The sequence below is a fragment of the Pseudomyrmex gracilis genome, unplaced genomic scaffold (genome assembly GCF_002006095.1).
Source record: "Pseudomyrmex gracilis isolate BER0280 unplaced genomic scaffold, ASM200609v1 scaffold_7, whole genome shotgun sequence".
In the NCBI taxonomy this organism is placed as follows: Eukaryota; Metazoa; Arthropoda; class Insecta; order Hymenoptera; family Formicidae; genus Pseudomyrmex; species Pseudomyrmex gracilis.
The window spans coordinates 1,498,904-1,511,516 of record NW_018020591.1 but is presented as its reverse complement, the minus strand read 5'-3'; the positions used below and the strand labels follow the sequence as shown (position 1 = coordinate 1,511,516).

Here is a 12,613-nt window from a genome sequence, read left to right as displayed (position 1 = left end):
AATGCGAGATGGCAATTTTTATTATTCTATTATATATTTGGAAAACGCTCTTTGTCAATGCGTGATTATGTACTTTAATTCGCAATTACATCGCGCTAATTGCGCGCTCGTCGCGTGTGTGTTTTTCTAAAAGCAAAAACTCCTTCGAGTGGAGAATCCAAGAAGAACGTGCTTCTCTTTATTGTAAAAAAGTCTGCTCATATATATTTACAAATAATAGGTATATATTTTCTCGCTGTGATATATTTTCAACTTATGTACGAAGTACTGCTACGGTTGCCATTTGTCTTTTTTTGATAAATCTTCTACTTCACATAAAAAAAAAAAAAAAAAAAAGTCCTCACGAGGAAGAGGCTTAAAGTATGTCGATTTGAAGTCGCACTTCTCGTATTGCCAAATTCTTGAAATTCATCGACCTTTGAACAATTCTCATCCGCGTAATTATTGCATGCCGCGCCCGCGCAACCGTGGCAGCAGTTCGCGCGCAATATTCAGACGTTAACACCGCGAGTTCGTGACGTTTTCACACTCCGATCCGCGGATCAGTTAGTACGTCGGACTTAACACGGTGAGCGGCCGGGCAGGGTTGTTCACGGGATTCATATTCATGTGAATGTGACTGACCGGATGCTGTATGTGATGATGATTTTGATCCTCGACGATCATCTCGCCGTACTGGGCGCGACAGCGTTTCTGATGAGCGAACAGGCTGCCGCTGTGGCTGTAAGCGGCGCTGCACGTCTTGCACACGTACGGCTTCTCGCCGGAATGCGTGTACGTGTGCTCCTTCAGCGTGCTGAGTCGCTTGAAGGCCTTGTTGCAGGTGGGACACACGTAATTCGCCTCGCCGGTGTGTCGAGTCAGGTGTCTGCGGAACGCCGAGCTCACGGCGAACGCGGCGCTGCACACGTGGCAGACGAACGGTTTGTCGCCCGTGTGAATTCTTATGTGATTCGCCAGACTCGTCGTGGTCGTGAATCCGCTGTTGCACGTTGTGCACACGTGCGGCTTGACGCCGGTGTGCGTGCGCATGTGATACGTGAGCGACGAGTTGCTCGGATACACCTTGCTGCAGATGTGGCACAGATACTCGCGCGGCACCTTCTCCTTCGGCTTGTGCGTTCTCTGATGGAGCACGAGACGCGCCTGGCTCGCGCAGACCTTTCTGCAGATCTCGCAGGTCACCGGCTCGGCCTTCGGTTTGTGCAACGACACGTGTCGTCGCAGACCCTTCTTCGTGGCCATGACCTTGTCGCAGTGCTGGCACTTGTACTCACCGGTCCCGTCCTCGTCGCTCTCTTCCTTCTTGATGTTCTCGTTCTCCGGCGCGGGTTCCGCCGTGTTGTTGCTCGGCATCTCGTCGTCCGAGTCGTCGTACATCTTGTTGTTGTCCGCCAGATTGTCGAGCAATCCGTGCCCGTGCTTCTCCGCGTGTTTCTTCAACGTGTCCGGTCTGTAAAACCACTTGTTACACACGGTGCAAGAGTACCTCTTCTCGCCGTGCAAGAGAGCGTGTCTCTTCAAGTTCTTCGACGAAGAACAGTATTGATTGCAAGTATCGCACTTGAACATCTCGGGCGCGGCTTCGAACTCCTCCGTTTCGTTCGCAGGTCTCACGTCATCTTCGCTGTCGTCTTCGAGCTTGGGCTCTTTTTTCGGCTCCTTGCTATCCCTCCGCTCGTTCGTGTTGATCTGCTTGATCATGTCGTTCACCTTGTCCGTGTGGGACTTCAGATGCCTCACGAGAGTCTGAGGCTTGGAGAAAGACGCGTGACAGAGCTGACACGCGTGCGGCTTCGACGCGTGTATCTTCTGATGCTTCTCCATGTTCTCCTGCTTGTAGAACATCTTACAGCAAACATTACATTTGTACTTCTTTTCGTGGACCAACGCGTGCTTCTTCAGACCCTTCAGTGTAGCGTATTGCTTCAAGCAAACCTTGCACTTGAACTTCGAATCCACCGAATCCCGACTGTCGCTACTCGGCTCGAAATAATCGTCGTCTATGTTATCCTCATCGCTGTACGTTTTGGACAGTTTCGCTTTCCTCGTGGACGTTCGTTTTTGCGGAACGTCCTCCTGCGGAACGTTTTCCTCCTCTATCGCGTTATCACTCGGCAAATTGACAAATTGCTCTTCCGTGGTACTCTTCTCCATACACTGACTCACTTCCATGGCTTCGTCGCTCTTGGTTTGTAGACTCGTCGCTTTGTAAATTATGTTGGACGTGTCTTGCACATCTTCTTGCATTATCTCCATTTGGACGTTACCTTCCGGCATGCAAGAATCTTTTCCCTCTTCCTCCTTGTTTCCCTCGAACCCGATGGAACACATGAACAGTTTGTCCGGCAAATTGGGAATCTGATTGGTGTTCAAACTGACGTTGTCTCTGGAAAACGTATCGGTAGGCTCAATGTACTCTTGCGGATTCGCACAGGTATTGACTATTGACAAATCTTCCTTGTTGACAAAATAATCGTGCCGAGAGTGCTGCTGTTCCTGTTTCGCGAACAGCACAAATTTGGTTTGTGAGTCTGTTTGTGTACAAGAATCCTGAAACATTGACATTGAAGCTGCGCGTGTATCTCGTCAATTTTTATTGACGAAATATCAACATGGACAACATGTAATAACAATATTTACCGTGATGTTATATTTTGCGGGCTTGTTATAATACATGCGCAGTCTCGCGTCCGAGTGTTGGCACTGCTGTCTGAAATCGTGCGCGACATTAGCCTTGTAGACGCAACTGCTGCATATCAGAGTAGGCAATCCGTCCTGTTCGTTTATCTCGATGGAGCCGCATACTTGTATCTTGTGCGAAAGATCCGCCAGGTCGTTCACTTCCTGAGAAAAGATGGGCGACAGATTGGCGCTCTCGGTCAGACAGATTCTGCACACCCTGTCCATGTTAATGGGCAAGCCAAAATAGTCCGAAGTCATCGTTCGGTCGTTGATGAGACATTCACTTGTCCCGAGTTGTTATCTGCGGAACAACATATCAGAGTAAACACGGACTGCAAATTGCAATCATGTAACATATATACAAGTCAATCCGCACGTATACAAAGATACGGGAAGTTCGCTCGATAAAGCCAGTGTTAACATTGCCGCAATATGTTACGCGGCAATGTTGCGCACATGTGCGTCAGCGAAATTCTACACGATATAAAAAAAAAAAAATAAAAAATAAAATATCGCCGTCTCGGACGCGAGAAAACAAACGATCCGATGCGACTCATGACGTAAAACCGAGCTATCGGATCGAATTATCCGATCGAGCGCGGCCATATGACACGAGATACGTCGCGTTATCTCTCGTTACGCAAGGTATTTTCGGCGCATCGGGGGAGATAAGAAGATATTAACATATAAAACCGAGCGGTTCTCAACCTCGCACCACGTCGTGTTCGTACCATGCGATGTTGTTAATGCCGATGCTGCCTTCTCGACGCCCGGACGAACGACGCAGACCGGATCGGACACTGGCAGGTCCCCGTCCCCGCCGAATCGCACTTCCGGGCGCTTTTATCTCGAAGCTCTCCCTCGTCCCTCGTCTCCCGCAAACGAGTCGCGGGAACGGACTCGGCGATTCCTGACGATCCGGCACGTCGACCGCGGGACGATATCGGGATCTATCTCTCGAATCGGTCTCTTTGTCCCTCCTCCCGACAACGATCGACCGCGAAAGTTGAGAGCACTCTGAAGACGAACGCTCGTCCCGGGGGAGCGAGTGTGGGTGGGTCAATACAAAGAAGGGTCGATCGTATGTAACGCGTGCGTGTGTTCGTGCGAATGTGTTCGATTAATTGACTAACTGTCGCATGTCGTAAATTTATCTTCCGACAAGCGTGTAACAGAGACGGAAAGTACGTGTTTGTTGATCAATTATTCAAGCTGGCATCAGATCCGCAATTGGTCGGTCGCGTTTATGAACTTCCTCGCAATGCAAATGTGTCGGGTGCGCGATAATCGCGACCGCGTCAGTCGGTGTTTGTTGTTTGTTTTCATTGAAGATGTCCAGCGCGACCAATCGCGCGCCTCTCGCGTTAACAAGGCGGTCTCTTTGATCGGACGTTTGATTGGCGGATTTTTCCGTATCGCAAATTACACGCGATACGGACTCGATTTTTATTTTGCGACGAATTTTCAACTCGTCTCGTCGTCAGATTGCGACGCGAAATCATCGCCCAGGCTTCGCGCTGCGTGCTTGGTTTCTCTCTGTTTACGGAAAACAAAGAGGAAAAAGGACGACGTGTTGCAAAAGTGCAGCTGTCAGGGAACAAATCTGTGTTTTCGAAATTCGACGTGTTTGTCAGTTGATTTTTGATATTGTTCGGATATTATTTGTTTTCACAATAATATTCAGATGCGAATTTACGTAATATCGCGCGTACACAGACACGTTCGGGTAAAAAAGTGAGACACGAGATTCGAATTCGCGGCACCTAAGTCGCACAGTGGCCGGATCGCGTTGACGAAGAGACACGCGCGCCCCGATGAGCGAATACGTCGGATTCGGGTGCAGATAGGGTTGGCAGTTGTGCCTGTTACTTTTGACATTTCCTAGGAATGACTTCCGATATATCAGGGAGTCCCTCGTTCGCCGATCTGTCAAAAATATGTGAATGGTAAAAACCCGCAAGATTGATGCCCACGAGTTTGTTCACGGTTGATCGCACGGTGTCAGGGCCACGTCTCGTCCCGATTGCAATCAGAAAAATTACGATCCGGCCGATGCGCGAGGAAGCCCCCTAAGTGATAAACTCGCGTGAGAGAGAGAAGAGACGTTTTAATTTCTTTTTTTTTTTTCCAAATGCGATCATGGCACTGCGCAAAGTAAAGGGAAACTTCGAGCGTATGTTCGACAAGAATCTGACGGATCTGGTGCGCGGGATCAGGAACAACAAGGAGAATGAGGTGATCCCCTTCCCGTGATGATCTCTCGCGATATTTCTCCGGTGAAATTGTTGTCGGAACCTAACCTTTAATCTTTCATTATTTCTCTCGTTTTGTTGTCCGCGACACGAATTTTTAAACGAATTGTTTGTGATTTTTTTTAAATCACAGGCGAAGTACATCGCTCAATGCATCGAGGAGATCAAGCAGGAGCTGCGGCAGGACAATGTGGCGGTCAAGGCAAACGCTGTGGCCAAGTTAACATATGTGAGTTTTGTGAAAATTTAAAAAAAAAACACAAGTGCTAAACACTGATGTGTAATAATGTTTTGCGCAATTGATTTGCTATACGAATCAATTCGATCTAATTTTGCTCCGATTATTGACAACTGATCTGGTTTTGTGTTTTTAGCTCCAGATGTTAGGATATGATATTAGCTGGGCTGGGTTTAATATAATAGAAGTCATGTCTTCTGCAAAGTTTACTTACAAGAGAATTGGCTACCTTGCTGCGAGTCAGAGTTTTCACGCGGATACAGAGGTAAAATTTTACTTGTACAGAAGATTAGATGCAAGATTGCACGTGTGGTCTTGTTTTGTAATGTTCTTTTTCTTTTGTTGTAGCTACTTATGCTGACCACAAATATGATTCGTAAAGATTTAAATAGTCAGAACCAATACGATGCGGGTTTGGCGCTGAGTGGTCTGTCTTGCTTTATAAGTTCGGACTTAGCGCGCGACCTAGTTCACGACATAATGACTTTGCTGACATCCACAAAACCGTATCTGCGCAAGAAGGCGGTTTTGATGATGTACAAGGTATTCCTGAGATTTCCCGAGGCTCTGAGACCAGCGTTTCCTAGATTGAAAGAAAAACTCGAAGATCCGGACAGCGGTGTTCAGAGCGCGGCTGTAAATGTAGTCTGCGAATTAGCCAGGAAAAATCCGAAAAATTATCTAAGCCTGGCGCCCGTTTTCTTTAAGCTAATGACGACTTCCACGAATAATTGGATGCTCATTAAGATTATCAAACTGGTAAGTGTTATTGCTCTCCTATCGCCAGAGTATCAACGAGATGTTCTTTTACACGAGTTTGGCAAAAACATCAACTCATCCGCAATCTGTTTTTCTCTGTTGATATCTTTACAATAATTTTTAAATATTTGTAAAAGCCATATCGGTTTTGTTTCTCGTTACTCAGTTCTCAACTATAACTCTGATCGAGCCAAACCTGGGTCGGCGACTCACACAACCATTAGTTGATCTGATTTCAAGGTTTCACATTACTTATAAGTTTGTTTTATCCTATATATAATGAAGTTTTATATAAATGTTTTTATGTGCAGTCGACGCTATTGATAGAGCGCATCAGTATCAGTAAGCGTTTTCGTAGAAACATTTGTATATATATATATATTTGGCACATAACGCACACATTTTATTCCAAACATCATTTGTGACAGCTCATTTTTTCTTTATGTCTCATTATCGTGTTCGATTTTGATGAAGTAAGAAGTAAGCCACACTTCTTTGTTGAAAAAAAAAAAATTTTGCCAAGTACCTCTTAGAATCCAAAGATATCGTATTTTCAGTTTGGAGCATTGACGCCTCTAGAACCTAGGCTTGGAAAAAAATTAATAGAGCCTCTTACCAATTTGATACACAGGTACATGATGTATTTTTATTCTGAAGCACAACTTATCGATAACATTGCGTTTGTAAATTGTTACTAACATCGCTTGATACACAAGTAATAACCAGCTTGGAACTTTAGCAGTGTTGTTTGTCAATTTTCTCTCGGTTGTTTTTTACCTCTCTCGTAATGTAGCATTATTCACGTAATTTGCACATATGGAACACTTTCTATAATCGAAACAACACAGTCGGAAACAAACATAATAACATACCGATGCTTTTCTAGTACATCCGCAATGTCGTTACTCTACGAGTGTATCAATACGGTAATAGCCGTATTGATTTCTATATCGTCCGGCATGCCGAATCATTCCGATTCGATACAGCTGTGTGTTCAGAAGTTGAGAATATTGATAGAGGATTCTGACCAAAATCTGAAGTATCTGGGATTGTTGGCGATGTCGAAGATACTGCGGACTCATCCGAAGAGCGTGCAGGCTCACAAAGATCTAATTATGCAATGCCTCGACGACAAAGACGAAAGTATAAGACTGCGTGCCTTGGACTTGTTGTACGGAATGGTTTCTAAGAAGAATCTAATGGAGATAGTTAAGAAGTTAATGGTGCACATGGACAAAGCCGAAGGCACTACGTATCGCGACGAATTGCTTTCAAAGATTATACAAATTTGCTCACAGAACAATTATCAGTTTATTACCTATTTTGAGTGGTAAGTCGATCGAGAGTTTCAAAAATTCAAAATTTCGTTCTTCGAAAAGCAAAATTCAATCAATGTGAGACTTCGTCATCGCAGGTACATATCTGTATTGGTGGAACTTACGCGAATGGAAGGCACCAAGCACGGACCATTAGTAGCGACTCAATTACTCGACGTAGCGATTCGCGTACAAGCTATACGAAAATATGCGGTTCAACAATGTGCCTTACTGCTTGAGAATTCATATCTTTTGACCGGCCAGCCAAGGGCGACAATGTCTGAAGTTTTGTACGCCGCGGCATGGATCTGCGGAGAATTCTCTAGGTAGTGATTCTTTTTTTTGCAAGATTTTGTTAGTTCGTCAGTAATCACTATGATTGACAATGTGTTATTAAATCGGTAGTGAACTGGAAGATCCTTTGGCAACCTTGCAATCTATGTTGCGATCGCAAGCTTCTAGTTTGCCAGGCCATATACAGGCTGTTTATGTTCACAATATATTAAAATTGGCTGCAACTACTTTTGCTAAAGCGGAAAAGGAAGGTGATAGCGAAACAATGGACAAGGTATTTCAACATAGTTTATGTAATGATAATCGAACTTTGATATTGTTTTTAACATTTTTAAAGTTAGTTTATACATTGCGCGTTAAATTGGGTCTTGCTGTACAGATTTATGGATTGAAGGACAAAATAGAAGCGTTTGTCTGCAGCGGTGATCTGGAAGTTCAAGAAAGATCGAGCTCCGCGTTAGTGCTGTTCGAATTGCTGAAAGAGAATCCTGGTCTTGCCCAGGAACTAAAAGAGGCTTTCGAAGGTGAACTTAATCCGGTTGCGCCAAAAGCTCAAAGAAAAGTAGGGGATGTTTTAGTGATAATACGCGTAAAACTAAAACAATTTTAAATTGTGGATTATTTATACATTTTGTTGTGAATGTCTTGCAGGTACCAATACCTGAGGACTTGGATCTAGATTCGTGGATCAACGATCCTCCCTCAGAGAGCTCAGATTCAGAAGACTTAGATATGAATGATATTTTTATTAAGACAGAAAAGCCGAGCGACTTGTACTCCAAGCGAGACTCGAACGAACCGTCGACGGAAGAGCTCGAGAGGAGACGCGAGGCGAGAAAACTAGAACAAGAGAATAATCCTCATTATCTGAAAGGCTCGTTCAAGACTACCGCGTCATATCACAATTCATCGAACATGTACGAAGACTTCGAAAACATTCCCGTCGCGGAGTTAGACATACCGATCTCTCTAAAGATTTCCAATTCGCATAGATGTCGAAACAGAAGTACAGACAACAATCATAAAAGACATAAAAAGCACGAAAAGAAGAAGAAGTCGAAGAAAAATAAAAGTAATTATCTTATACATAAGTCGTACTGTTAGAAAATTTGTTAGGAAGTCGCGACTTCTAATATTGAACATTTTTAGGCAAAAAGTCTGCGTCGGAGGACGAAGAACAGGATGATAAAGTACCGGTGCAAGTAGTAAACACCGGTATAGGAGAACTTCCTCCTGGCGCGGAGATAAGCGACAGCGACGATTACGATGTGGTGGATGCTAACGATCCACATAGAGCTTTGAACATTGACCTTGACATGCCTTTGAGAGAAGACGAGAGATTGCCCGTCTTGGAGCATAGAGTTATTGAAAATAATATAACGAAGAAAGTTGAAGAAAAAGAAACCAAAAAGGAAAAAGTAAATTAGTTTTTTTTTTTTTTATAATGAAAAAGTGTACCGTAACGTGATTTCAATTAGTTTATTTATAAGACTTCTATAAAATTTTTGTTAATAATTGATTTGATATCACGTATATTTTTATTATCGACAGGGACATAGAAAATCTAAAAAAAAAGTAAAGGAAGCGGAAAACAAGGTGAACAGTCAGAAAGAGTCGCCCGACTTGTGGTTGGAAACCAATTCTCCCGAGAAAGTTCAATCCCCCGCTCTTGGAGGATATACGGAGATGTCCAACGAGTCGCAAAAAGAGAGCAAGCGCAAGAAGTCAAAGAGTCAGAAAGAGGACAAACACAAGAAGTCCACCGAGGAAGACTCGAAACATCGAAAATCAAAGAAGTCGAAAAGTAAGAAAGAGAAAAAATTATTGGGTTACGAAGAGACTGCGGGAATATCCACCCCGTCCAAAGAAATATTACCGGAGTTAAAAGACGATATTATTCCGAATTCCGAGATCAATACGAATTCCGTGCAGCAAAGTGTCGCCTATGAGGAATTAGCGAAGAACAAAATCATTTCCATGACGTACGAGTTGAGACAGATCCCTCATGACTCGAATCAAATTACCGTGTCAATAAACATTACGAATTTAGGTCAGTCGCTCGTGAGGGAATTTGTTTTCGATATTTCGGACACGTTGTCACTTAAATTACTTAGAAATGTGAGTAATTAACACGTTTCAGGAATATTCTGTTGGTTTAACTCGAAGATAAATAGCATTTTCGTCCATTAATGTCTTTTCCAGCCTGGAGACGAATTCGGGATGAAACTGCCGTTTCAACTGCCTCCGCAATCTAGTAAAGAAACCCAGTTCACAATTTTAGTCTCGGACGTGACGTTCGCTCAGAAGCTCAGAGGCACACTGACGTACATGTTCGACGATAAAGAGGGCACGCAACAAGAAAAGCTCGACTTCACCGCGCACTTGTCGTGCAGCAAGTTCATGATCGGTCATCTCTCTCACAAGGACATACTCACGGAACTTCTCACAAGCGGTCAATTAGTATCTAGGATTAAGAGAGAAGTGACGCCTTCCCAGGACTTCGACGCGGTTCTCAACGCTATCTGCCGTAAATGCAATCTCACACTCGTAGAACAAATTAACGACACGGCGTCGCTTTACGGACACTCTTTGAAGGGACATCATGTGTGCCTTTTGTTGAAATATAACGTAAGTCGCTCATTTTTACTCAGTTGAAAAAAAGTAACTTGGCGATAAAAAAAAAAAAAACTCGATTACACATCGCGCGATTTGATTTTTACAGAGATCGACGGGAAACTTGATGATCGAAGGTAAAAGTGACAATAACTCATTACTGTCGGGAATTGTAGACGAAATACTGAGGATTCTGACATAATGCTGATTTGAATGTTCAAATGTTCTATATTTTGCAATTATTAACTCCTATCCTATCGCAGTTGTACTAAGATAACACGCGGACGCATGTGTGTGTGTGTGTATGTGTGTGTGTGTGTGGTGTGTGAGTGTGTGAAACACTCGCTCGGTGTGTGGTGAGTGAAAACCACTCTACGCTCTTCGACTGTGTCTGTTATATATATATATATTAAAAAAAAAAAATTATACAGCGGCTATATAGTGTATCTGCAGACCCATTGAATATTTTCAGAAAGAATCTTACCTAAAAAACTAATTTTACGTGTAATATCTAATAGATCGTAAAGAGTTTGTTAATTATTCAAGAGATATATACATATGTATACACGCATATATATTGTACACATGCGCAATTTATGTATACACTGTTGCGCATGTGTGTATAATATGTACACATTAATACATGTACGTATATGTACACATGTCTGTACTTGTGTGAGGGCGATATTGTGAAGGAGAGGAACACGTTGCCAAGAATTGAAGACACTGGAGTAAAAGTAGATAGTATAATGTTTCTAACAACAAGAATATTCAAGAGTCTGGGTACGACACGACTCTGACGAGCGAGTTAAAAAAAAAAAGAAAAAAAATACGTAGGATCATGCGCAGAGTTCAAGAATATCGTACCTCGAGGAAGGAGGATTTATTCAGTTTTCCGCTCCACAACTCTGTACTCTGTATTCTGATATCTTCCAAAAAAAAAAAACTCTTTTCTCTGTAAATTACGACACTTTCTTATGTCTCTCTGTACATTGTTGCATTTAAACAGCTACGTGGCGTGTAAGTTAATTGCTCTCGAAGATATAGCTTATATAAATAAATATAAAAAAAAAATATCCGCGGCTGTGCTTTGCGCGCGGTTCTTTGTACAGTACGGAAAATAAACGTTACGAATATATAAACAATCGAATTCTCGCTACTTTTATGTTCGATGCCTTCAATTTTTGATCGAATTGCAATGGAATTGCGCTCTCGCTATACTGTTAAGATCTTTATTTTAATTTTGTAAAAACAAAAAGATAGAAAAAAATATATTATACACTGGGCGAGATGCGCTTGATTTTTGTAAACATGAATTTAACAAACGGTGAGCATATTTTGCATGCAACGCTTCTAATAATATCAAGACGAGAGAAAGAGAGAGAGAGAGAGAGAGAGAAAAAAAAATTATGTAAATTTGAAATTAAATAGATCACGCATTATACAAGCACATGAAACCCCTATACACATAATCATGTGAAAAAATCATGCATTAAGTTTTGTATTTTATTTTGTATAATCTTATGTATACATATTATATATATATATATATTTGCTTTTCTTTCTACACTATTTGAGAGGTTAAATATATTTAAATATATATTGTTTTCCACATAGATTTTTATTACGTTAACTGTTGTTCGAATTAACTAATTAAACTTTTGACTGTCAAAAGTGTGCCAAAAAAAAAAAAAAAAAATCATCGCGAGAGATTCAAGTCAATTCTCTTTTGTTTCGAAAACATTTTTATATACCTACATTGAAGTTTTGCGCAACGTATCGACGTTTTTCGTCGAAACGCACGCGTCTCCTCCGATTGCAATTGAAATATATACCAATTCCCGTAGATTATAAATAAATTCAAGCAAGAGAAGAAAAATAAAAGCAAAAAAAAAGAAAAACGTATATACAAACAGACACCAAATATATAGATATAATCTCTACTTTTGTAATAAACTTTATATTTTATGATATACGCGCTAAGCGAAAAAAATGTTTCTTCTTCTTCTTCTTCTTCGAACAAATTGAGAATGCATGTCGACCATGACACGTATGTTATTAAATACCCACTGTGTAAATCAATCGAGACTGGCAATTCTTCATTTGATCTCGAATCTTTCCTCACACGACTACGCGGCAACTGTGAAAATAAGAAATACCGCATAATCGTTGCGCGTATATACAAAGTAACGTCTCGTATCGACGTACAAAACTGGTTTGTAAAAGTTCATTACTTATAGAAAGAGAAACGTTATGAATACAACGTACCTACGTATTATACATATATATATCGTTCGCAACTTCTCTCGATCAAATCATTTTATTGCGGCCAAAGATAATCTTCCGACGAAGCTGTTCTTGCGCGTGTCGCGAATAGAAAGTCAAATTGAGATTTTTTTAATGCAAAACGTATGAAATATTTTCTAAACACATACTCAAACGCGAGAGCGGCGACG

The 12,613-nt window shown here is 42.0% G+C and overlaps 2 protein-coding genes across 5 annotated transcripts; one reads left to right on the top strand and one right to left on the bottom strand.

Moving 5' to 3' along the window:
* Positions 1-313: 313 nt before the first annotated feature.
* Positions 314-3,921, bottom strand: LOC109859083 (zinc finger protein 2-like). 3 transcript variants are annotated; one of them, XM_020436971.1, is made up of 3 exons: positions 3,417-3,921; positions 2,644-2,986; positions 314-2,553 (listed from the first exon to the last, which is right to left on the bottom strand). In XM_020436971.1, exons 2-3 carry the CDS (start codon positions 2,941-2,943, stop codon positions 547-549), a joined length of 2,307 nt encoding a protein of 768 aa, XP_020292560.1. In that variant the 5' UTR covers positions 2,944-2,986; positions 3,417-3,921; the 3' UTR covers positions 314-546. The 3 variants fall into 3 exon arrangements, with proteins under 3 accessions (XP_020292560.1, XP_020292578.1, XP_020292569.1); XM_020436989.1 differs by having other exon boundaries at positions 314-2,499; XM_020436980.1 differs by lacking the exon at positions 3,417-3,921 and adding an exon at positions 3,062-3,315.
* A 134-nt stretch (positions 3,922-4,055) lies between these two features.
* Positions 4,056-12,041, top strand: LOC109859073 (AP-3 complex subunit delta-1). 2 transcript variants are annotated; one of them, XM_020436958.1, is made up of 14 exons: positions 4,058-4,920; positions 5,071-5,166; positions 5,312-5,440; positions 5,524-5,934; positions 6,492-6,565; positions 6,821-7,264; positions 7,349-7,576; positions 7,656-7,818; positions 7,924-8,106; positions 8,196-8,616; positions 8,694-8,962; positions 9,096-9,662; positions 9,747-10,172; positions 10,267-12,041. In XM_020436958.1, the coding sequence occupies exons 1-14, from the start codon at positions 4,825-4,827 to the stop codon at positions 10,357-10,359; spliced, it is 3,600 nt and encodes a 1,199-aa protein (XP_020292547.1). In that variant the 5' UTR covers positions 4,058-4,824; the 3' UTR covers positions 10,360-12,041. The 2 variants fall into 2 exon arrangements, with proteins under 2 accessions (XP_020292537.1, XP_020292547.1); XM_020436948.1 differs by having other exon boundaries at positions 4,056-4,920; positions 7,656-8,106.
* The last annotated feature ends 572 nt before the right edge of the window (positions 12,042-12,613 follow it).